General features: G+C 40.4%; 5 protein-coding genes across 5 annotated transcripts; 3 read left to right on the top strand and 2 right to left on the bottom strand.

The window, feature by feature from the left end:
• Window positions 1–4,385: 4,385 nt before the first annotated feature.
• Window positions 4,386–6,371, top strand: LOC126785281 (serine/threonine-protein kinase RIPK). The gene is made up of 5 exons (XM_050510918.1): window positions 4,386–4,973; window positions 5,118–5,253; window positions 5,338–5,474; window positions 5,575–5,698; window positions 5,799–6,371. The coding sequence occupies exons 1-5, from the start codon at window positions 4,587–4,589 to the stop codon at window positions 6,230–6,232; spliced, it is 1,218 nt and encodes a 405-aa protein (XP_050366875.1). The 5' UTR covers window positions 4,386–4,586; the 3' UTR covers window positions 6,233–6,371.
• Window positions 6,372–7,273: 902 nt separating this feature from the next.
• On the top strand, window positions 7,274–10,592 carry LOC126785282 (G-protein coupled receptor 1). The gene is made up of 9 exons (XM_050510919.1): window positions 7,274–7,612; window positions 7,932–7,963; window positions 8,053–8,222; window positions 8,420–8,514; window positions 9,152–9,253; window positions 9,353–9,409; window positions 9,629–9,772; window positions 9,880–9,950; window positions 10,085–10,592. The coding sequence occupies exons 1-9, from the start codon at window positions 7,430–7,432 to the stop codon at window positions 10,191–10,193; spliced, it is 963 nt and encodes a 320-aa protein (XP_050366876.1). The 5' UTR covers window positions 7,274–7,429; the 3' UTR covers window positions 10,194–10,592.
• Window positions 10,593–10,736: 144 nt separating this feature from the next.
• On the bottom strand, window positions 10,737–11,408 carry LOC126785283 (copper transporter 5.1). The gene has a single exon (XM_050510920.1). The coding sequence runs from the start codon at window positions 11,318–11,320 to the stop codon at window positions 10,886–10,888; it is 435 nt and encodes a 144-aa protein (XP_050366877.1). The 5' UTR covers window positions 11,321–11,408; the 3' UTR covers window positions 10,737–10,885.
• A 1,719-nt stretch (window positions 11,409–13,127) lies between these two features.
• On the bottom strand, window positions 13,128–13,586 carry LOC126784240 (uncharacterized). The gene has a single exon (XM_050509720.1). It carries the CDS (start codon window positions 13,584–13,586, stop codon window positions 13,128–13,130), a length of 459 nt encoding a protein of 152 aa, XP_050365677.1.
• Window positions 13,587–16,206: 2,620 nt separating this feature from the next.
• On the top strand, window positions 16,207–23,673 carry LOC126784239 (pentatricopeptide repeat-containing protein At4g33170-like). Its single transcript, XM_050509719.1, is given in 8 exon segments — window positions 16,207–16,431; window positions 16,930–17,786; window positions 18,030–18,483; window positions 18,572–18,642; window positions 18,972–19,096; window positions 19,650–19,937; window positions 20,582–20,666; window positions 20,668–23,673. Coding segments are annotated over 7 exon segments (4,788 nt in total). The 5' UTR covers window positions 16,207–16,431; window positions 16,930–17,012; the 3' UTR covers window positions 23,659–23,673.
• Window positions 23,674–25,659: the final 1,986 nt, after the last annotated feature.

The raw sequence follows: 25,659 nt of genomic DNA, 5'->3' as shown, positions 1-25,659 counted from the left end.
GCCGTAGTACGTGTCCGAATTACTTGAGCATTTTGGCACAGGCACATCCTGTGATTTCGCAGCTATGTTGTCACACATTCATCAAGAAGGCTTTGTGGATGAATTCATCTCCGAATTCACAAAACTTTCTTGCCGGCGCCGAAATGGTCTGACATTGGTTTGGTTCCCATGTTTTACGGCAGGCTAAAACTGGAAATCTGACACGATGTATTGGCTTTTGATCCTCGCTCTCTGGCTCACGCACACCACCTTGCTCGGCGTTTTAAGGCTAAGGTCAAAGATAACAAGGCCACCACCGCCTGATCTGCAAAGTCATCATCTTGGTATGACTCTACTTGCTCCTCCCCTAGACCACAAGGCTTGTCCTCTGCCACCACCTAACCCCAATACACTGGACCACAGATAACTCAGCCCCCAAACATTAATTTTCCCACCACACAAAAAAACCAATTTTCCTACCAAAGTGAGAACATTTCTTAGTGCTGAAATGTGTTGGATTCACATATTTCAACACTTCCATGTTGTTTTTACAATATTGAGAGCCAACTCCTTGAAACTCAAGCTTTCAAAATGCTCTCTGGTTCAACAACAGGTAGAGTACTTGGGACATATAGTGACTAGTGCAAGGGTATTTATGGATCCAACAAAGGTGCAAAGCATAGTGAATTGGCCGAGACCGAACACTACCAAAGGCCTCAGAGGGTTCCTTGGGCTTGCGGGTTACTACCGTCGGTTTGTTCCATATTTTGGAGTGATTGCTCAACCATTACACAACTTGTTAAAACATGGCAATTTTGTGTGGACAGAAGAGGCAATTAAAGCATTTGATAGATTGAAATAGGCCATAACAATAGCGCCGGTTCTTGCTCTCTTGGATTTCAACAAACCATTTGTACTTGAAACTGATGCAAGTGGAGTTGGTATAGGTGTTGTTCTTACACAAGAGCGTCACCTAGTTGTCTTCTTGAGTAAATCCCTCTCGGCCCGCCATCAAGCCTTATCCACTTATGAGCCTGAAATGTTTCCTATCATGTTTGTGGTGAATAAATGGCGACCTTACCTAATTGGAAACACCTTCAAAATACTCACAAGCCACCAAACGCTCAAGTTTCTCATGGATCAACGAATCTCCACCCCTGCTCAATCAACACAAATGGATTGCCAAATTACTTGGTTACAATTGAGTACAAGGCAGGGAGCACTAACACATTGCCTGACGTACTTTTCCGCCATCACGAGTTTTATGCAATCACAACCACATCAGCCACGTTGTTTGATAGCATCCACTTAATTGATCAAGCTTGTATATATGATCCAGAGGCATATGCAATTCTCAATTCCATCAAACAAGGTACACATACCAATCATAAGTACAGGTTATTCAATGGGCGGTTGTATTACAATGACCTTATATATGTACCTTTCACTAATGAGTGGCATTCCAAACTCTTACATGAATTCCATGGCACTTTACAAGTTGGCCATTCTGGTTGCCTCCGTACCTTGGCTCGTTTGAAGAGAAATTTTAGTTGGTCGAGTGCGCGTAATGAAATCAAATTGTATGTGGCTTCTTGCGATCAATGTCAATACCAAAAATATGAATCCATTCACCCATCAGGCCTCTTACAGCCCCTACCTTTCCCAAATCATGTTTGGAGTGACATCTCTATGGATTAGGTGGAAGGTCTCCCAAATTCCAATGGTTTTAACTGCATCATGGTGTCGTTGATCGACTATCTAAATATTCACATTTTGTTCCAGTCTCCCACCCATTTACTGTAGTACAGATAGCAAATTCGTTCATGCGCAATATCTTCCGCCTTCACGGTATGCCCCGCTCCATCATTAGCTGCAGGGACCCCATCTTTCTATCAAACTTCTGGTTGGATTTCTTTAAGCTTCAAGGCACAAGTCTTTGTCATAGTTCCGCCTACCACCCTCAGTTTGATGGACAAACCGCGATCGTAAACAAATCCTTGGAACAATACATGCGAAGCTTTGTGCAAGACAAGCCCTTTTCGTGGCAGGAGCTTTTACACTGGACAAAGTGGTAGAACAATACCAATTACCATTCTTCAATCAAAATGTCACCCTTCCAGGCCCTGTATGGCTACCCTCCACCCTCAATTGAGAGCTACATCCTTGGTACTTTAGGAGTCCAAGTCGTGGAACAATCCTTAAAAGACAAAGATGCTCTTTTGCAACACCTGAAACACAACATGACATGGGCACAAAACATAATGAGGATAATGGCAAACAAAAATCGAACACAAAGAGAATTCAAGAAAGGGGATTGGGTGTTTTTCAAGCTGCAACCATATTGCCAACAAAGTTTGACAAAGAGGGCTACTCACGAATTAGCTCCACGATATTATAGATCCTTTTCAGATCACCAAGAGAATCGGCCAATTAGCTTACCGCTTGGCATTCCCTGCCAATTCCAAACTCCACCCAGTCTTCCATGTCTCCACTTTGAAGAAGAGGCTCGGCACAGATACTCCGGTCTCCGGCACACTTCCCTAATTCGGCAACAAAGGCTAGATTATGTGGGAACCCAGCAAGGTCCTTGACATGGGCACAAGGCGCGCCAACAACCACAATATAACCACTTGGTTGGTGCAATGGAAAGGCTTGCGAGAGGCTGACGCCACTTGGGAGGATGCTCATGCTATAGCCGCGAAATATTCTCAATTCTGCAGCTCAAGTCGCTCTGCAACTTGGGGGAGGGGGGTACTTGATGAAGCCTCCTGCATAGCCAGTCCAATTGTGTCTCTTTTTGTAGCCCATTTTGAATCATGAATATATCACGTGATAGCTCAGTTGTGTGTGAGCTTTCAATTTCAGCAACTTTCAATTTCAAACCCATATTTCCATCTCTCCCTTTTATGAACCCAACATAATCACCCCTATTGCGCCCAACAAGTTCATGCAAGTTGATTACTTGAGTTTTCTGAATTATCGTATGATAGAGTATTTGCTTGATGTTTTCTTAGTTATTTTTTATCTTTTTGTTTGTTTTGGAAGTGGGTATAGACCTAGTCTCCTTGCTTCTCGATGGCTTTTGGTCTCATTTCTTTGAGAATGATCTTTTGTACTCTTTTGTTTTTCACTTGGAAAGATTTTAGTATAAATCCCACATAAAAATAAATAAATATGAGCGTAATAAATAACGGACACCGGCTGATATGGAGAATCGAATCAGGATCGGAATTTTTAGCCCTAACGTACGGCTGCTTCGTTGAAGTTGAAGTCAAGAGCCTACATTAACTGCTACCAATAATAATTAGCAAGAAATTAAGGGTTGAACTTCATGTCCAATGAAATTAATTAGGCAATGAGGTCATGTATGTACTATCGTACTAATCTATACAGAGCCCACGTCGCTTACTAGTTTGCTAGTCTCTCTATGAATTGTACTTTTCTCCTTTGCAACCAACTATGACAAAGGACAGAGAGAACTAATCTTTCACGATCAGAGAACTGATCTTTCATGATCAGAGAACTGATCTTTCATGATCCATGCCATCTCGAACATTGCGGTGGCAGTCTGGCAGAGACTAAACATTACCCCTGATCATCGATCACTTGCGAGGTTTACCATTGCGCGTGGGAATGTTGAAAAGCTAGGGATTACCAAACTCTTGATGCTCTATATTCATGTTTAGACTAAAAACTTTGTTAATCTTAGTATGACATGTACTATATATAATGCATATGCTTCAATATCAACAAATTATTGCTAATTCCAAGTTCTTCAAACTATGCAAACTGCCGGCAAGGCGTTTCGATGAAATCCCCGAAGAACATCGGCAGAGTGCATCAAACTAGTTGATCTCACTGGTGTGCGCTGTGCTTGTGTAATCGATTCGGAGGCGGCAAATTAAGGTAAAACCTTAAAACAGAAATCGTGCATATATTTCAATTCCTGATTCTGTTGCTTTGTAAATTATGGTCATTTTTTAGCTTTCCAGTTTCGCCAAAAGACAAGCTCAAGTTTACACACTCAGCTTTCCTTGTTGCCATGCATTGACGAAACAGCCTTGAGAAACCTATACATGGCGAGTGGTATGTTATCTTCCAGTTGGCGGCATGCTGAAATCTGATTTCGACCTCTTAACACCTTTATTATTCAAAATATTATACAGCATACTGCATAGCCTAACTTACCTACCCCAAAAATGAGACATTAGGCCAATAAACAAGTAGATCCATAGATCCTGTATATCATTATATAACCCTTTATTTTTCTTAGTGGATTGCCTCAATAGTTATGTACTTGTGTATTTTTAGCTAATTAGAGTGTTTTACAAATTCATGCATAACGTGTTTGGTGCCTCATGTAGTTTGTATAGCCAAGAAAAGTCAAGAATTAGGCACGTCATTCGCTGTACAAATTGTATTTGAATAATGGAGTAAGGTTTTACAGAACTGCAGAGAATATGCATATATATGTACGGTTGGTGAGAAAATGAATGATGAGATCTCTCATCATCTTCAGCCTTCTTGGAATTTCTACATAATTTCCATTGTCGTCTCATAAGACGTTGGTTAATTTTTTGGGAGTCTGGAACTGTCTCATTCTCAGTATGACTGCAGAGAAGGTCACATGGAAATGTATCATCCCAGTGTGTTGTTCCAAGGTTAGTGATGAAGATTGCACAAGACAAGTTCAAGATAAGAAAACCCCTTTTCTGCAGAAAAGGATGTCCATGTTGGATGTAATTAGCGACCCCAGCTATGTAGATGATCTCTCCAATTCTTTTTCCGGCCTAAACCTTCATGTGTTCTCACTCGCGGAGCTTAAAGTTGCGACGAACGGTTTTTCATGGAGTAATTTGCTTGGTGAAGGTGGCTTTGGACCAGTTTACAAGGGATTTGTTGATGACAACCTTAGGCCTGGGACATTGAAGGCTCAGCCGGTAGCTGTCAAACTATTAGACTTGGATGGCTTTCAAGGCCATAGTGAGTGGCTGGTGTGTTCCCTTATTACTCATGTCTTTCAAATGATCGACCGACTAGTGATTTTCATATTATGTTGTCGTGACAAGAATCATTTATATCTTCTAACCTGTAAGTAGTCCTTTTGATTGATTCTATGTGTTTCTTTTATTCTATAGGCAGAACTTGTCTTCCTTGGACAGCTGAGACATCCCAATATTGTTAAGCTGATCGGATATTGTTGTGAAGAGGAGCATAGGCTTCTAGTATACGAATACATAGTCAGAGGAAGCTTGGAAGATCAACTCTTCAGAAGTGAGTTCTTAATTCCATTTTTCTTCACATTTCTGTTAATCAGTTGCCAACTCTTCTAGTATTAATCTGATCAGAGACTTTTAGGATATTCTGCTGCTCTTCCATGGTCAACTAGAATGAAAATCGCAGTTGGAGCCGCTAAGGGCCTAGCCTTCCTCCATGAAGATCATAGGCCTGTGATATTCAGAGATTTCAAAACTTCAAATGTTCTTGTAGAATCTGTAAGTTCTGTTCTGAACTCTCATTCAATTACTCTATATATATTCATGGCATGTAATAAACTAAGTACTGTAACATTTACACTTCGATTCCAACTTTTAGGATTATACAGCAAAACTTTCTGATTTTGGGTTAGCAAAGGATGGTCCAGAAGGAGAAGAAACACATGTTGTAACACGTATACTAGGGACTCAAGGGTATGCAGCCCCTGAATACATAAGAACAGGTAACCCAATGCCAATATAGTTCAAGCTTAATTAGCTTCTTAGGCATAACATATATAACCTCTCATGAATTAATTTAACATTTTAGTAATTTGAATTCAGGTCACTTAACAACCAAGAGTGATGTGTATAGCTTTGGAGTAGTTCTACTAGAGCTGTTGACAGGTAAAAGGTCTGTGGATAGAACTCGCCGGAGCCGCAAACAGTGCCTTGTAGAATGGGCAAGGCCTCTGTTGAAGGATCCGAGAAAGCTCAACCGCATCATAGACCCAAGACTGGAGGGACAGTATTCCACCAAAGGGGCTAGCAAGGCAGCTACATTGGCTTATACTTGCTTGAGCAACAACCCCAAGTCCAGGCCAGTGATGACCGATGTGGTTATGATCTTGGAGTCTCTTCAGGACTTCAATGAAGCTCTAACTTATCAGCCATTTGTTTATGTCGCACCAAATGAAGAGAAGGACTGCAATGATGAAAAGGAAAACTACCATTGCAGATACACCATGAAAGATATTCTCAAGACAGAAGTGATTTGAGTCAGTATCTTACTCCTATATGTAAGTATTCATATTTTCCAAACTATAAAATGGTGGAAAAGAATGAAGTGTATGAATATACGATAATGAAATTGATTAAGATGCACTTGAATGAGAGAACAGACCAAAAACCTAACGTGTGTCTCAATCAGTAAGGCAGCACCTGATAATGTTAATAGAGACTGGAATTTCACGTTTCTATCACCACCAACCCAGGGCTTGAAATTTGTTCCCATGTAGGCCCTAACATCATTAGGCTTTTATTGTTCACTGAAATATAAAAACAACCAAGTCTTGTCGTTTGATTCATATGTGGATGCACTAACCCTCTCGCGTGTGCAAGATGTTTCTTCTTTCAGTTGAAGGATTGAAAATGAAGATTGAAGAATTTGGTTGTTTAACAACTATGTCAAGTATTAATGATTTCCTTACAACAAGAGATAAGTGTTTCACATGGACTATAGGGACGAGTCACACCAAATTAAAGTTTTGGCATATTCCCCGTAACACAACATAGCAACTAGCAAGCCGTGCACGTATACATATTATTATTATTATTATTTGTAAAAAGATTTGGCATATTGGGGTCGTACTCTTTTACAAATAATCAATTCCGAGTATTTGACGGTCTCTGTAGATGAGTTGACTCTCTTAACGCATGGTGCTGCATCCATAAGGTTTCGAACTTAAAACCTTGTTTAAGCCACAACAGTCCATTACCACTACTGCATGCATCGTATGCATATTAAGTTGTGTCTGTCATATAATATCGGATAATATGATTCTTATGAAAATATGTATTACAAAGGTCTGAAAGAAACAATATACATTACACTTCAACCATATTATCTAGCAAATGACACCGTTTGCTACTGTATAACTAATAAAATTCGATGGTGAACTCATTTTCATGGTAAACATTGAGAATCAGAAACTAACGAGCAACTAAAGTGCTAAATACACATCTAACACCCGATAAAAAAAAGTGTTTACTTTTACTAGTATGAGCTGTAAAATTGTGGCAAAATTGGTTCTTCGCCGTTAAGACTCGAACCCGGGAAATGACTTGAGAAAAACAGCAGCGCAGAGAAAACCAACCAACCCACAGTAATTGGGCCGACGGCGGATAATTATTGACTGAGAAGAGACCACTCTGGGCGCGATTCGATCATTATTCTTTCGGAGAGACAAGGACAAATGGCGGCGACGGGGCAAGTCGCCGGAGGCCTGACGCCGTACGATCGGCGAGTTTTGACTGCTGTCAATGCCGGAGCGGCCAGCCTCTCTTTCGTCGGCTCCGGCTTCATCGTCCTCTGCTACGTCCTCTTCAAAGAGCTCCGCAAGTTCTCCTTCAAGCTCGTCTTCTTCCTCGCTCTCTCTGTAAGCCTAAACCTCTTTCTCTCTCTCTCTCTCTCTCTTCTCTCCTCTCACTTTCCATTTCCAATCATTGAAATCGCTTAAGCTCTTAGATCTAATAATAGTTTTAGAAACTTTGAGCTCTCGGAAATTGAGCAGTCTAATTACTTTGAAAAATTGGAAGATATATAATTTGGTGTTTAGAGAATGATGATTCTTCAAGAATCAAAATTAGCTTTAACGTGTTTCACTTTGATAAATTTTAAGCAGAGAGAAGTTACTCTATTTTTGTTTTGGGTGAGAATTAAGCATCTTCTGATGTATCGTATGGTTTGGAATGCAGGACATGATGTGTAGCTTCTTCAGTATGGTTGGGTATGCTTTGATTCCAAGGCACTGTAATGAGATGATAGATTTTTTTTATCTGATTGTTGTGTTTAAGTGCTCCTTTCTGTTATGTGCAGGGATCCGTCCAAAGGATTCTTCTGTTACTCGCATGGCTACAGCACTCATTTCTTCTGTGTTGCGTCTTTCCTGTGGACTACTACGATCGCTTTTACTCTTCACCGTACTGTTGTTAAGCACAAAACTGATGTCGAAGATTTGGAGGGAATGTTTCATTTGTATGTTTGGGGTATGACCATTTTAGTGTGCTCCGAGAGGAATATCTGATTTTGCTTACATTGTGGGAGAGAGAGACTAGTGTAGTTTCAGATAAATGATTGATAGTTTCTATTTTCGTACGCTGTTTTCTTTCTTCTGATATGCATTGATGCTATTAGATGTAAGTGATGTCTGGAGCTGATGAGCAGTGCACTTGCCTTTTTACAGGGACTTCACTAGTTGTGACAGTCGTGCGATCTATTGGCAATAACCATAACCATCTAGGTACATGGTGTCGGTCGCAGTCTGGGTTTACAGGAAAGGTAACTTCATGAACCCATAGGCTAGGAGAGTATTGCCTGCGGCTGAATGTTTGTTTAGGTTTCCGGCCTATAAGACGTTCCGGCCTATCAGTTGGTTTAATTAGAACTTCTGCAACTCAAGCATGGTTATATGTTTTATTTCTTTATTACTTTAGGCCATATGTCTATTAACAGTATTATGTATTATATAAACGAAGTTGAGGATATTCAAAAGCTGCGAGTTATGTTTTGGACATGGCGAAAATCATAATTGTAGACTACGCATGTTAGTCAATGATAAAGAAGTATAAATGTACCCTACTTCTGAGTACACTAGGCATTACCTGAAAAAATGATATCCGCACTTTGGGATAAGTGGATCCTAAACTTTATGTCAATGTCCAAGCTCTGCTCCTCGTTGCTGAGATTCGGTAAATCTTGACATAAACGTATACACACATGCTGGAAATGGTGTATTAGCTTTTTGAGACCTTACATGTTTACCTTTCAATTACATATACCTCCCAAATATCAATTTTTGGTTATCAAATTTAGATCAAGTCATCATTGAGCAATTGGCTTAGTTAGATTCTGATTGTGCTGCCTTATCACCTGTACAATTCTAATTGTCTTCTTCTTTGGTAACGCTTTCTTACAGGCACTTCACTTTATAACCTTTTATATGCCACTCTGGGGTGCAATTCTTTACAATGGTTTCACGTACTTTCAAGTCATACGCATGCTGAACAATGCAAGGCGTGTATGTATTCCACTTGTCAACTTTTTTTTTCATGCACATAATTTTTTACTCACTTTTACGCTTGTTAATATCTTCTTCCTTCTGCTGTTAATATTACAGATGGCAGGTAGCATATCCGACCGCCCTTACCAATCAGATGCCAGAGCAGAAACAAAGGTATGATGTGCTCCAAATGGCTTCCTAGGGTCAGTGCAGAAGTTCCCATGGCATAGAAGAGATCTACTGTCTGTGTAGCCTTTCTGATAGAAGCCTATGTTTAATGTCTCATTACATTGTAGATATAGAGCAAACTAAGTGTTGTGAGTCTATATGAAAAGTATTTTTGTTGGAATATCTCTTTTCAGTAATGACAGTGTTTTGTACTTCCTTCAACAGGCTTTGAACAAGTGGGGGTACTATCCGCTCATCCTGATAGGATCATGGGCTTTTGGCACCATCAACCGCATTCATGACTTTATTGAACCAGATCATAAAATATTTTGGCTCTCAGTTCTTGATGTTGGGACAGCTGCACTTATGGTAAAATTCACAAATTTTAAGGGGCACTAATTTTAAATTTCTGAGTAATGTACTGTCAACTTGCGTGTATTGATACTAAATTTAGTTATGCTTATCTATTTGTTAAGGGCCTGTTCAATTCAATAGCCTACGGCTTGAATTCCTCGGTCCGCAGGGCAATACAAGAAAGATTGGATCTGTAAGTTGCATTCGATATTTGATTTTCCATGTCCAGTTTCTCAAGGACCTTATGCAATATCTGATTTGTACTGGTCTCCTGTTCACTTTGCGTTCTTCTTAATTGGATGGTTTTCTTGGAAATCTTATTATCAGGTTCTGGCCAGACAGGCTTCGGAGATGGTTCCCCAGCGGTTCAAGGCTTATTAGAGTTCAAAATGAAGAGAGTGAGTTAGTATCACTAAAGATTCAAGATCAGCACTAGCATCCTTTTTGCTGCTCGTATGTCAATCCTTTCATCCTTTTCTCACTAAGTTTGGCTGGTGATGGAGTCGACAAACAAAAGAGGAACGAATTCACTGATGTACATCAATCCAAATTCCATTGCTCACATTTCTCTACGCCAAGTGCCAACGTAATTAACAAATCCGTGCTCTATTTTTTTTTCTTTAATGAGTTTGATCTGAAGCGTTGTCTTAGAAGTAGTCCATATCGATGAGTAATGAGTTGTGTCGTTTCAAGTAGAATATTGTAAGGTAGAAATTTGTGCTTTATGCATTAGATGGTGATCCCAGTAACATTAGGAAACTGTACAATTTAATTGTAGAGAGAAACAAGAGAGGCCCCTCTTTAATCAGAAAACCCTATTTTGTCCCAGCCTTTTCTTTTGCAGTTCCAAAAACAACCAGGCACATCCTTTCCTTCTTCTTCTTCTTCGGTTTTAGCCTTTTAGAAGATGTGAGTAGTCCCCATCACAATTTGGTGTTTCTCATCCCCCAATGAAGAAGAAGAACACAGTTGGATCCTCTGCTTTCTAATTATGCATATAATTCCACAAATTTTTTACAAACCTCAAAAAAAGAGGCAAAATACAAAGCAACCAGATTCGTGAAAAACATGAGAAATTGCAATCAGCAAATCTTTGGTTTTCGATCATACAAACATCTAAATATGATTTTAAGCACAAGCGCAGGGATTGTCAACCACAGCCGAAACCTCCTCTTCGCCACTCCTGAACAACAAATACCCAACCGCCAACCCCACCACGATCGCCACGAAAACACCGCCGTTGAATGACATCACCGCCAGCATCAGCATGTACCCGATCGCGGAGTTCACGGCGAATATCGCGGCCCCGGCCAGCTTCACCGCCGAGAATCTCCCTCCCGGGCCGAGCTTTCCCTGCAGGAGCGTAATCTGGATCGGATCCTCCGCCGTCGACGGCAACGACGCGAGGCGGACGCGGACGCGGAGGTCCTCGAGGTACTGGTAGAAGGCCGGGACGATGAGGCAGGCGAGGAGCGTGAGGGCGTAGCCGAGCCACGTGGTGGTCTTCCACGAGTCGAACAGGAGCGTCACCTGCCTGCTCCAGTAGAACGTCATGTGCATCATCTTGGCCGGCGCCGGAGGTTGAAATTCCGGTGAGAGAGAACGAAGGAGACTTGTGAAGAGAGAAATAAATGATTTCTAAGTTGGTTGGTGTTTGAACCGTGTGGTACACGCTGTACTAACTTTACAAAAACTAATGAGTACGACGGCGTTGTACGCAACGTGAAATCGCCTCCGGGAGTTTTCTATTTACGGATTTGTCCTCGCTGGGAAAGCTGGAATGGACGAATGGTGCTGGGTTGGAAGGGTGGGTTGGGTATTTTGAGAGATGAGGAACAACTTGGTTTGATGGGGAGGTGATATTGACTGGTGGTTGTTGCGTGTTTATGGAGGTTTTTAATGGGCCGGGTTCGGGTCGGACTGGGAATTGCAGTACAATGGGGATTGGGAGGGGGTTAAAGATGGTAACTTGTTGAACAGCATGTACTAGAGTCTACAGAAGTGCACAGCTCTATAGTACAGTGCCCATGCAAAGGACACATGTCTGCCAATCTCAATGCCAATGATTTGGGCAAAGTGCCACACTGCCGCATACATTATTGTATACGTATAGTCATGCCCTTAAGCGTCATTCATCAATTTTCCAGGCTATTTGATTTGGAAGGTGATTTGTCACACATCATATTGTATGTGGTTTAATTGTATTAGATTGACAATGCTTGAGAGTCGAGAGGGCAAGTTGAAAGGGGAGTTCTCCCCGTCTCACTTCACTTGAGACTTTTCTCAACGAAGCTCATTATTCATTCTGTGTGTTATTTGCCCTTTCTCTATATTGAGGGGCTGGTTAGTTGGGACTGATCCATCCTTCTCGAGATATTTGGTCTCTACTCGATCCTGAAAGGAGGAGAGTTACGGCAAAAGCAAAGAAAGTGGTCTCCCTTCATAGTTTTAGAATCGTAACTTGTTTCATCACTTTATATCAAAGAAAGGAAAGTTATAGCTTATTTAGTATTGCCGTAGGACAACGTGTTAGTGTTAATGCATAATGATTTATTATTCTAATTATAATTTAACATGCAAGATTTAATTAGAAAATTCATATTTAAACTATTTTGTCAAATACTATATTTATTATCTTTCTAAAACCTTACGTCATATACTCTAATACTCTAAATTCGAACCCGATATCTTAGTTCAAAATCTTAAATACCCATAAATGTCATTTCAAAAATAATAAAAATATGTTATATTATAATTTTGGTGTAATAAATCCACATGTCGAAATCTAATAAGTAAAAATGACCACTAAACATTGTCACGTGGTACTACGGTAGCATATAAAAATTTATCTTTAACCACTATATAAGGTGGAGTCGGTAAAAGTCTTGTGTAAGATTCCACATTCAAGTTCGAATCTCTTCAATACTAATTGGAGTTAAATCCCAAATTATTTTAAGTAGTCATAGGAGGAGGCGTTCTGACATGACCTCCCAGCCGGTTCTAAGCCAAGAAATTAAGAATTTGTACGTACGGTTTATTATATCAAAAAAAGAATGTTTCAACTTCTTTGGTTGATCCGCTATCAATCGTCACAATGCACATATCATATATGTAATATGCCAACAACAACGAGACTATTTTTGTTCTTTGAGAAGAAACAATTAACAAGAGACCGGCCGGGTTTAGGTCACCCGAAATCAGAATTTGAGAAGTGATTTATTAACTTCTCGATCAATATTAACAACACCCTGAAAACTATCTACCGCTGTTACTATATTAACCTAGCCATGCAGCCAGACGGCCATACCATGTTCTACCGCTGTTACTATATCGCCCTATTTAGGGTGTTATTGACCAATCAATGACATTATTAGCACAGATCCTTCTCTCCTCCTACAGTCGAAAAGTAGCTCTTCGACCTCAAAAGATGGCGATCAAACGCCCCGCTACCGGAACCCCTTCTCGGAGAGTCCAGCGTCCGCCGCAGGAGCTCCATCACCTTCGAGATCAACAAGTCCTCCCCCTTCTCCTCCGCCGCGGAAGAATCCACACTCCTTCTGGGAGGCGTGGACGACGACCGAAAGTTCTCAACTAACTTGGCTTGGCGTCTGATGGCCTCATCGGCAGTGATCTTCCTCTGCGACTTCATCCTATCATCCTCGATCGCCGTCACGCAAAGCCCGCAGATCCAACGCCCCTGGTGCTTTTTCTTTTCCCGCGCTATATATCCCGGCGTGCATTCCTCCTCCAACCCGCAGCAGTGACACATCACCATCTCAACCTCATCGGCGACAGCAGCAGGCTCCTCCATGGGAGAGACTAATGCCATGAGATTACACCGAGGTTTTTTTTTTTTTTACTTTACAGATTTAGAACTTCTTAAAAACGATTCAAGTTTTTGAAATTTGAAGAACTCCGGAGTTAAATTTTACGTTGCGGCTAGATTATCTCTCGGATTTGTAGCTTTCCATAATGCGCACCGATTTATTTATGGCGAATCCAAAATCTCTATTCTCCTGTTAAGTTTCGGTTTTCTGGTTTATCATTCTTGCTTGGGATAGGGGACTGTAATATCTTACCCGATTTTGTTATTTTGTATTACCCGATTTTGTTTGGATAACAGATATTTAACTACGATAACCACTAGGATAGAAATTATGGTTTCTTGGGATTCAACATTTAACGCACCATCTATGTTAAGTGTAGCGTTGTTGTTGGCTATGGTTGGGTGAAACTGTTAATTAAATACGCATATTCAGGTGGTTTAGATTTTCAGGCAAGAGCTACACACTATGTATTATATGTTTGGTTGATTAAGCATAACCACAGGAGGAAATTAAGTGAACTAAATAAATTATTTCTAATTTTATGACAACTAACAAAATTTATAATTTGTGTCTGAAGCGATTTGAGGCATGTTAATTGTATTTTCATCCGCCGATTGTATTGGAAGCAATTGAAATTTTATCTGTCCACAGTCCACATACATTCACTCAGAGTAAAGTTAAATGTTCATATTCAGATTGATTGAGTGTAAAGATTCAAATACATGATTTACTAATGTAGTATGGTGTTGTTTTATTTGGCTATAACCACACCTGGCATGGTTTTGCAATTCCTTACCTAATGCAAGAAATTAAGTTCCACAACAAATATTCATATACGTGCAGATCAGGTTTACATATGTACGTCCGGGAAAGAAAAATAATACTAAACAACTAGTAGTTACATCAAATTTCCGAAAGAAAAACATTAGCAGCAGGATCTGTTCGTCTATTCCGACCAAGGTTTTCAAATACATGCACAGAAGTAAATGATGCACTCTGCATAAGAATGAATAGTCTTTTAATTTGATTTATAACGGTTTCTATTTTCTACTGGATAATAATAACACCTAGAAATTGCAATTTCCACAGCGTTATTCAACTATCAGCTTCAATATATGGTTGGACAGTTGCAAGTGTCCCCATTGAATTGCGGCATAGAGCATCATTCCCTTCTAGTTATGGACCAAAACCAAATATAGATTTAGATTCAATTTGGAGAAAGACATTTTGATATAGCTATTAACTCCCATATCCAACCTTCACCCAATGTGTCGATATCAACTTGACTACACTAAGCCCCGCTACAATTAATTTGAGGTGCTACTCTATGATAATGATGTATCTCTATCTCCACCAGACATTTAGGTTTTTTGACATGTCCGGATATTTACATGCGGAATGCTTCTTTAACTTGAGCAATTCAATCGGGCGAAGTTGCATTATTACAATGCTCATGCGAAATTGTGGAATGGTGTCATCATCATGAAGAAGAATAATGCTGCGATACTATGTCCTGTTGTTATAAATCCGTATCTATCTATACATGGTAATATCTATAGATACCCAAGATCACACTCTTCTTAGACGTTTAATGAATTGCTTTTGGAATACGCATGCAAAGTTAATTCTTAGAACAATTTTGACAAAAATATTACAAATTATCGTAACTATAGTCGACTATAATGCCAACATGCATGTCGGCCATATTGAATTTGTACTGGTGAATACGCATTAATCATGTGTCATTTTTCATGTTTTGCACTGTTTATGTGTTACTATCATAAAATCACGACAAAAAATGTCTTTATCCATGACTATTACAATAAGCAAAAGCATATTCGTTTTTATATCAATACATGTGCAAGTGATCCAAGCACTTAATCTTCATAAAGCTAATATTAGCATGTTCATGGTGATGAGATTGTTTCTTGCTTTGTTATGAATTTTTTTTTAAATATAAATTCATAACAAAAGGACAGTCAATTGCGACGGTACAACTACGACACGCATAAAAATATAGATTTATCACGTGCCAAAATGTACAATTATACTCAGATCTAACATTTATCGTGACATTGTTAATACGCAATCTACATCCATCTACCTTAATTGTACTTCAAATATATAGATGATCGACCGTATCAAATACTTAAGCGGAATTAGTTTCAAACATTTAACCTAAATTGAGTTCAACTTGAATCATGAAGAAAATCGAATACATTGGACTAAACCTCAAAACGCAAGAGATGTTACGCCAATCAACTCCGTGAACATAGTGCATCTCCAAAGTCCAAACTCATTCACTTGAAATGACTCTAAAACTTCTTCACTTGCAATTATGTTCTTTTACTAGGATATTCCCAGCTAAAAAAAAAAGACCGAACAAAAGAAGAAGAGAAAATAAAATACAGAAAAAGATTGAGAAGATCACAATCCCAATTAGGCATCCCATCAAATAAATATTAAACTAATTAAAAAGAAAAAGAAAAAGAAAAAAGAAAACGCATTTTGGACAGAGATGGTTGGGGTCAAATCGAGTGGCGAAGGGACCGAATCGTCTTTTCGAAATTCTTGTGGTGGTGGTGTTGGTATTACCCTTTAGAGGGTTTCAAACAAAAAAAACAGACTCACACAGACACAAAGAGCAAGGAGAAGGTAGAAGAACAAGAACAAGAACAAGGTAGATAGAGAGAGAGAGAGAGAGCCCTGAAAGCTCCAGCTAACACTGCAACGCACACAGCTCACCTTCTTCTTCAAAGCTCAAATCTTTCTGATTCTCTTTCGCTTTCTGTTACTCTAAGCTCGGCTCATTCCAGCTCATGGATCCCTTTGATTTGGTGCGCAAAGGTAAATTTCGCCTTCGGATCTCTCACTTGCCCTTGTTTGATTTTTCTAGTTTTCGATTGGTTTTGGTTTCGTCTTCGTTTGAGCTTTGGCGTTGAATTTCATGAGATCTGTTGAGTTTGACGCGGATTTGGATTCTGTGCTGCTCTTTGATTGTTCGGCTTGGTTTTGTTTCTGATTTCTGTGTGGAAATTGGACCTAGTTTTAATGAAGTTGAGTATTTAATTCTTCTCTCAACCGTATCTTAGCTCTGTTTGTTTGGAAATTGATATGTAAAGTTTTGTTTTAGCCGGAGAATTTAATCGGATTTGAAGCTTTGTTTTGCTGTGGAGTTCGTCTTATCTCTTTTGCACAGAATCATGAGAAATGAATCGGTTTTCGGATAGTTGAATTATAGCTACTGACTTTTGATTTTGATGGACTCACTGAGTTACAAGTTTGTTTGCTTTGAAATTCTCGATTAATGAACTATTTATAGTGCTCACTGGAACTGTTTTGCAGGGTTTGGTTGATGCTTAATGAGAGTTTCGTGCGTCTTCTTCTTTAATTCAAAGCTTATAAAGTTGTATCTAATTCAGTAAATAATGAGCTTGTCGAGGAAAGGATCCTTAACGAACGACACAAAGTTAACTGCTGCTGCAAGCAAGGCAACTAGCTTAAATCCAAATGCAGCAGAGTTTGTCCCGTTTTCGCTCAGATCTCCTTCATCCGGAAGCACCAGCACAGCTCAGGCGGCGGCAGCGTTTTCTTCATCTGGAGCTTTTGGAAAAGCTGTGTTAGATCGAACCGAGTCTTCCACCTCGAATAATTCTGATGACGAGGCCCACCAGTTTTGGCGCCACCAGCTCCCCGATGACATCACCCCTGACTTTAAGGTCATGGGAGAAGATGAGTCACCAGGTATTGGAAACATCTCTCTGGCGGGACTGTCCTTGCATGATGGTGGTGAAGCAACACCGTTTCCTGCTTCTACAGCCGGTGGATACTTATTAAGTGAGGCACGCATCAATGGTAATAGCTTTTCTGACAAGTTAAGAGTTGCTACATCCCCCTATGGGGATGGCCTTTCCTCACCAAGTTTCATGCATGTGCCAACCAAGCCTTGGGATAAGCAGATTCTGAATAGTAATCAGCTTGTTGGCAATGGTCACGAGGGGGCTCTTTATGATGACATTTCTAGACTTGGATTCATGAATGATATATTGGGTGAGCCAGCAGTTGTTGATGATTGCGAAATTAACCCTTCCGAATTTTTGGCTTCACAGTTCCCTGGGTTTTCCATTCAGAGCCTTGCAGAAGTTTACTACGCCAATGGTTGCGACCTAAACCTAACTATTGAGATGTTGACACAGTTGGAGGTATACTTTATTTTGTTAATGCATTTATCTTGAGGCAACTTCAATGCTTTCTTCTAGCTTGAAGATGTTTTAATGAGAAATGCTGGTTGATTGGTTATATAATTCCAACTTTCCATCTTGCTGTTGATTGAAACGTCACCAGACTCCAGATAACAAATTTTAATTGTTCTTCTAGCTAATATGTTGTTTTCATTGCTGCAAATTGATGTGATAGTGATAATGTATGTTTCTTTTGAATTGTAGCTTCAAGTTGATGGTGGTTTTAATGATAATATGAATCCAAAGACCTTGTCTGCACCTGATCTTAGTTCGATGGACTTTCCTGCACTTACTCCAACTGAAGGTCAGCATGGCCATCCAAAATATGGTGGAGATGATGATTTCCATCAAAGTGGCAATCCTTATCGATCTTCTGACAAGGACAACATGCTTATGTTTAAGTCTAGCTCATCCTTTCCATCTAGAGGTTCAATAGATTTTGCTTCAGCTGTCAGGAAATTGGCCACTCAGGATTCTGGTGGATGGAAGTATGAGAGGAATGGTTCTGCTGATGCCACTATTGGCTCAAGTAGAGGTTCCCATCTTGTAAATAGTACTTACAATAGTGGACATGGAAGAGCTATCTACAGTGATAGGTCACAGACTCATGGTTCAGCTCGGAATGCTCCTGTTTGGCTTGAAACTGGAGATGCTGTTGGTAATGTTCCTTGGCCGACCAAATTACTTCTTTTTATGTCCATTCAGTACTGGACCAAATATTTGCTTTAACATTGTTGAGATGACAGCAAATATGTATTCCAATCTGCGGGAGGAAGCTCGTGATCATGCACGCTTGCGTAATGCATACTTTGAGCAGGTTAGTCCTTTACAATGATATTTTCCTTTAAAACCTCAGTCGCTCTTTCCAATTATCTCGAACTCAACAGTGAGACCACAACATTAACTTCTAATCTGTTTGGCCGAGCTAAATGTTAACAAGAAAAGAAAAGTTACAGAATTGAGGAACAAATTGCAGTGGCACCTGATGTTAGTTTTAAATCAAAGCTTTTTAGCCACTACTGGTATTTGGAGTATTTTTCTTAATGATACTCCCATACGACTATGCCACTGCAGTTTAATCAGTACATTGGAGTCAAATAGTGCTTGTGAATTCAGAACTTTCTTGACTGTTTGAATATAAAACAGGCCCGTCAAGCATACCTTGTTGGAAACAAGGCTCTAGCAAAGGAACTGAGTGTTAAAGGGCAGCTGCACAATATGCATATGAAGGCCGCTCATGGCAAGGCTCAAGAATCTATTTATCGGCAGAGGTCTGTTGTTCTCAACTATTTGTGGTTGGTCTGTGCCATTGAGGGGTATCCCAAGTATTTAATTTCCTTTTCATTTGCGTTGCTCCTATTATTCTCCCAAGGAGATGGCTAAATGCTCTTTCTGGCGACTTTGCATTTTTCTGTCACTTGTTTTTAACTTATGTTCATTCAACTGTGAAGGATTGAAAATGTCCTATTCTGTTTTTGAACTCTTTCCTGTTCTCTCGAATAGACTCATGACAAGTTGATTGGGTTTTCTTTTGTCTTCTTTAACTTCAAGAAATCTGTGTCATCTTAAACGGCACAGATGAGCTTGTATGTTTGGACCACTCCGATAGTGACTTCTATTTAAGCATTCCAGCTACTTCCTGTTCTGGGCCTTGTCTGAGACAACCCTGGAACAAGCTTCTAGCTTGAAGGGACGACTTACTTTCATACAGATCATGAGATTGATGATTGACAAGTGTCAAATACTATTGGGGTTCACCATTGTAAGCTTAGCTGCAATCTTTATTTAATTGTTGCCCTTCTTTCTTTTCTACATCATTGTCAGGAACCCAGAAATGCAAGGAAATGGAAGAGCACATGAGAGGATGATAGACCTGCATGGACTACACGTAAATGAAGCTCTTCATAGGCTCAAGCATGAGCTGAGCATATTAAGGAACACTGCCAGAGCAACAGAGACGGGTCTTCAGGTTTATATATGTGTTGGAACAGGCCACCACACCCGGGGTTCACGCACACCGGCCAGGCTCCCAATTGCTGTACAGCGTTACCTACTGGAAGAAGAGGGCCTCAACTACAGTGAGCCGCAGCCAGGGCTGCTTCGAGTTCTGATGTACTGAGGCTGGAAGATAGTATTTTGACAGAGGGGAAGCCCACGAAGTCATAGTGATCATAGCCATTCTTGTATCTGTGTATATGGGAAGCAATCAAGATTAGTCAAAAAAGAAAAAAAATGGAAGAGAAAGATGAAGTTAGAGGAAGAAGGAAAAATGAAAAAAGAAGTTGGAAGTTAGAGGAAGAAGAAAAAAATGGAGAAGTGTATCAGTAAGTTCACCTGTAGGCAGAAGTGATCCTACCTTGGAACGTTATCTTTTTTGTATCTTAAAAGTTTAAGTTCTTTGTTAATTCCTTTTTGATTCTCTGATGTAACTGATAGAATTGAATTACAATGATAGAATTCACCTTGCCAATTACTCCCTGAGCCAATCGTTTGTGGGATATTAACTCAATTTTCCCATCTCATTCTCTGTCAATGATCCACAAACCTTGAAAGATGAGTTGTTGTTTATGTATATGTTTTTGTCTACTAAAGCTCTGGAGTCTTGGGATCCTATGCGTGCCGTGTTACCTTGACGTAATTTTAGGCACGCATTGATGCCTTATTAATTGGAGTAGTAACCCTAAAGTGAAGCAAATACATGGTTTGGCCTCATTTCTGAGCTCTTCACAGTTTTAACCATGCCTTGAATTTTGGAGGGAAAACCAGACAATGCACCCGAGAAATAATAATAAGAATGCAATTTCAGACCAATCTCCGACCCATCAAAACCCCCAAAATCCTTGTCCCTCTCCTCAATTTCGCCTCTCTCCCCAACCCCATCTCTCCCTCCTCTTCCTCCTCTCCATGGTTCTCCATCCTCCGCACCGCCATTGCCAACTCCGACCTCCCCCTCGGCAAGCGCGCCCACGCCCTCATCTTAACCTCCGGCCAATTCCACTCCCCAGATAATTTCCTAATCAATAATCTCATCACCATGTACTCCAAATGTCGGTCGCTTACTTATGCACGCAACCTGTTCGACAAAACTCCTGACCGGGACCTGGTCACCTGGAACTCCATTCTGGCCGCCTACGCGCAGTCCCGGCGCAATGTGGTTGAAAACGGTGAAGCTGGACTGGGGATCTTCCGGCGGCTTCGTGAGGATGTTGTGTACACCAGCCGGCACACTCTGGGGACGGTTTTGAAGCTGTGTATGATGTCGGGGAGGGTTTGGATTTCGGAGGCTGTTCATGGCTATGCTGTGAAGATTGGGTTGGAGTGGGATGTTTTTGTTTCGGGTACGTTGGTGAGTGTGTATTGTAAGCTCAGGCGAGTTAAGGAGGCGAGGGTGTTGTTTGATGGGACGGTGGAGAGGGATGTTGTGTTGTGGAACACAATGCTGAGGGGTTATGTGGAAATGGGACTTCAAGGGGATGCACTTGCACTTTTCGCTGAGTTTCATCGGAGTGGGTTAGGTCCTGACTGTGTTAGTGTGTGTTGCGTGCTTAGTGGGATTCAGAAAGTTGAGTCTGATGAAAGCAAGAGGCACATGGAGGAGGTACGGGCATATGCGGCAAAGATAGGGGAGTTTATGACGAATGTGGATGAGGAAGCTAATTCATCCAGTTTGTGTGATCCTACTACTAATTCAGACATATTTTTGTGGAACAAGGCATTGTCCAAGTATATCAGAGCTGGTGAAAATTGGGCTGCCATAGGGTTGTTTAGAGATATGATTAAATCAAAAGTTGGATATGACAGTGTGACATTAGTTATCATTCTATCTGCGATTGCAAGCACAAATAATTTGGAGCTGGGGAAGCAGATTCATGTTGCTGCTCTGACATCAGGTCTTGATTCTGTCCTTTTGGTGGGAAATAGTCTTATCAACATGTATTCAAAGACTCGTTCTGTCCAGTTTGCGAGGGAAATATTTAGTCACATGAAAGAAGTGGACCTAGTTTCATGGAACTCGATGATATCGTGTTGTGCACAAAGCGGTTCAGGGGAGGAATCAATAAACCTATTTATAGGTTTATTACGGGATGGTCTAAGACCTGATCAATTCACAATTGCAAGTATTTTGAGGGCCTGCTCCTCTATTCAAGAAAGGTTGCATCTCAGTAAGCAGGTTCATGTTCATGCATTAAAAACCGGTATTGCTGCTGACAAATTTGTTTCAACAGCTCTTGTTGATGTTTATTCTAGAAGCGGAAAGATGGATGAGGCGGAGGCTCTTTTAGAAAACAAAGTTAAATTCAATCTGGCATCTTGGAATGCATTGATTTCTGGCTACGTAAATAGTAATGAAAGTCACAAAGCACTACAACTGATGAGGATGATTCATGATGGTGGAAACAGGGTAGACGAGATTACTCTGGCAACTGTTGCCAAGGCAGCTAGTTTCCTGGTAGCATTGGCACCAGGGAAGCAAATTCATGCTCATGTCATAAAATTAGGGTACTCTAAGGACTTATATGTTAACAGCAGTATTCTAGGTTTGTACATAAAATGTGGAGACATGGGAAGTGCGCATGCAGTTTTCAATGACATTCCTGCACCGGATGATGTTGCATGGACAACTCTAATCTGCGGATGTTTAGAAAATGGAGATGAAGGGCGATCTGTGTCTATATACCATCAGATGAGGCAGTCAGGAGTTCCACCCGATGAATACACCTTAGCTACCCTTGTTAAAGCTGCCTCTTGTCTGACAGCATTGGAACAAGGGAAACAATTACATGCAGATGCAATAAAGTTGGAATATTCCTCAGACCCTTTTGTTGCGACATCACTTGTTGACATGTATGCCAAGTGCGGTATCATAGATGATGCATATTGCTTATTCAGAAGGATGGATATCGCAAGCAGTGTCCTGTGGAATGCCATGCTGGTGGGTTTAGCCCAACATGGAGACGCTAAAGAAGCACTAAATCTTTTCAGAGTCATGAAATCTAGTAATATTGTGCCTGATAGAGTTACTTTCATTGGAGTTCTTTCTGCTTGCAGCCACTCTGGCTTAGTTTCTGAAGCTTACGAGCATTTTTCTTCAATGCAAAGAGATTACGGGATTGAACCTGGGATTGAGCATTACTCTTGTCTAGTCGATGCCCTTGGCCGCGCAGGGCAAGTTCAAGAGGCAGAAAAGCTGATAGCATCCATTCCCTTTACACCATCTGCTTCAATGTACAGAGCCCTGCTTGGCGCTTGCAGGGTTAAAGGGGACACTGAAACTGGAAAACGAGTAGCAGAAAAGCTCTTGGCTATCGAGCCATCTGACTCGTCAGCTTATGTCCTCCTATCCAATATGAATGCTGCTGCCGACCAGTGGGATGCTGTGAACGATGCTCGACAAATGATGAAGAGGAAGAATGTAAAGAAAGAACCAGGTTTCAGCTGGATAGATGTAAAGAACAAAGTCCATTTGTTTGTAGTAGATGATAAATCCCACCCTGAAGCCGATTTGATATACAAGAAGTTGGAGGACATGATGAAACGGATCATCGAAGAAGGGTATGTCCCTGATACAGATTTTGTGCTTGCTGATGTTGAAGAGGAGGAAAAAGAACGAGCTCTATATTACCACAGTGAAAGACTAGCAATAGCTTATGCACTGATAAGCACTCCTTCATCAGCCATTATTCGGGTGATTAAGAACCTTAGAGTTTGTGGGGATTGCCATAATGCAATCAAATACATATCAAAAGTTTCTCAAAGAGAAATTGTGGTGAGAGATGCAAATCGCTTCCATCGTTTCAGAAATGGGAGCTGCTCTTGTGGTGATTACTGGTAAACTCGGCCATACAGGATATTTAGAATCAACACAATTTTAAGCACCTTTTAAGCTCCTTTTGTTGTAAACATTTTCAATCCATTTTTACTTTTATTGGATTACAAATACAAAAGCCCTTTGAACAAAAACCTGATCCAAATGTACGATAAGGATTACATCTACCAATGCAATAGAATTCTAGACTGATGTTCAATGTCTTGTTTTTGGTAGAAAAAAAAACCATACAGTTTCGGATATATTGATCTAAATGAAATTTGAGTTCGCTGAACTATGGATCTTGTGCTACTACCACAAACTCTTTATCTACCTATGTTGGTGGTGGAATGAGGATATGTCATGGTAATTTTGGGTTGACATCAGTACATAATGCCATTTTCCAAAAGAGAAAAAAGAAAAAACCAACAAAGTCATCGCCTGGAACATTATAATTTAGGACAAATTATAAAAATGTATTATTTCTCAACATATATTAGAAAAAAATCATTACTTATGAATTAATTATAAAAATGTCATCACATTTAAGAAGAAATTATAAAAAAGTCAATAAAATTAGAAAAAATCAATTTAAAAATATTTTCTGGACTGTTTTGCTCTTTCTCACTTTTTCTTCTTCTTTTTCTAATTTCGGCCATAACTTTCTCGTCCGGCGAAAGATTTTGACGAAATTAGTACCGTTAGAAATATCTCGCTCCCCTCTTTCATTTGATATACTACCCACTCAGAATTGACCAACCGTACAAGGTGCAACAACCATCGCAAAGGGTTGCCGCCATCGATGGCGGTGCTCTAAGCAATTCTGGCGAAACCGAAGCTTAAGGTTCCATAATTCTAACTATTATCTTCATTCTGAGCATACTTATACCAATCTCATTTGAATTTTAACAAAATTTCGCATATTTCCACATTTCCTCTCGGCATGTCACACTTCCTATCACAACCCCTGTCACACCTACTGTCACAACCGCTATCACACATGCTGTCACAGAACCTATCACACTATCTATTTACACTAACTGTCACACTATCTGTCACATCCGATGTCACACTGCATATCACACTAACTGCCGTTGTCACAATACTTATCACACTATATGTCACACTCACTGTCACACATGCTATCACACCTCTTATCACACCCGATGTCACACCTGTTGTCACACTACATATCACAACCGCCGTCACACCTCCTATCACACCCGCTGTCACACTACATGTCACACATGTTGTCACACTACCTATCACACCCGTTGTCACATCTCCTATCATACCCGCTGTCACACTACCTGTCACACCCACTGTCACAACCCCTGTCACAACTTCTATCACACTACCTGTCACAACCACTATCACACTCCCTGTCACATCCCCTGTCACAACCCCTGTCACAATCTCTGTCACAACTAATATCACATTACATGTCACAACACCTGTCACAACTCACAACCCCTGTCACAACCCATATCACACTATATACATATCACAACTACTGTCTCACTACATATCACAACCACTGTCACAGTCACACTTTCTGTCACACCTCATGTCACAACATTTTATGTGACTGTTGTGACTAGAAGAAGAAGAAGAAGAATGACTAGAAATAACGTACCTTTGTTTATTATTATGTGATCTTGAACTTCTTAAATCAACTCATACAATCCAAATATCGACATTAATGTGATGTATTACACTGCCTATCCTAATAGTTATCACATTGCCTATCACATTTCTTATCACACTACCTGTTACAATCTCCTTTGAATTTTAACATAATTTTACATATTTAGACATTTCATCTTGGCACACCCATTGTCACACTACCTATCACATGCGATGTCACACCTGCTGTCACACCCGCTGTCACACCTGCTGTCACACCTGCTGTCACACCACTGTCACAACCACTGTCACACACATTGCCCCTGTCACAATCTTTGTCACACTACCTATCACAACCCTTGTCACAACCCCTGTCACAACCTTGTCACATGCAAAAAATTT

The sequence above is a fragment of the Argentina anserina genome, chromosome 2, assembly GCF_933775445.1.
Source record: "Argentina anserina chromosome 2, drPotAnse1.1, whole genome shotgun sequence".
Classification (NCBI taxonomy): Eukaryota; Viridiplantae; Streptophyta; class Magnoliopsida; order Rosales; family Rosaceae; genus Argentina; species Argentina anserina.
The sequence above is the reverse complement of the archived record's forward strand: the minus strand, read 5'-3'. Positions and strand labels throughout refer to the sequence as shown.

Bases quoted from the DNA above. Each gene is read 5' to 3' on its own strand.
- LOC126785281 (XM_050510918.1), top strand. From the start codon at position 4,587: ATGACTGCAGAGAAGGTCACATGGAAATGTATCATCCCAGTGTGTTGT. The intron at 5,254-5,337 runs GTGAGTTCTTAA...AGAGACTTTTAG, and splicing joins GGAAGATCAACTCTTCAGAA to GATATTCTGCTGCTCTTCCA. The intron at 5,699-5,798 runs GTAACCCAATGC...ATTTGAATTCAG, and splicing joins CCCTGAATACATAAGAACAG to GTCACTTAACAACCAAGAGT.
- LOC126785282 (XM_050510919.1), top strand. From the start codon at position 7,430: ATGGCGGCGACGGGGCAAGTCGCCGGAGGCCTGACGCCGTACGATCGG. The intron at 8,515-9,151 runs GTAACTTCATGA...GCTTTCTTACAG, and splicing joins AGTCTGGGTTTACAGGAAAG to GCACTTCACTTTATAACCTT. The intron at 9,410-9,628 runs GTATGATGTGCT...TTCCTTCAACAG, and splicing joins ATGCCAGAGCAGAAACAAAG to GCTTTGAACAAGTGGGGGTA.
- LOC126785283 (XM_050510920.1), bottom strand. From the start codon at position 11,320: ATGATGCACATGACGTTCTACTGGAGCAGGCAGGTGACGCTCCTGTTC.
- LOC126784240 (XM_050509720.1), bottom strand. From the start codon at position 13,586: ATGGCATTAGTCTCTCCCATGGAGGAGCCTGCTGCTGTCGCCGATGAG.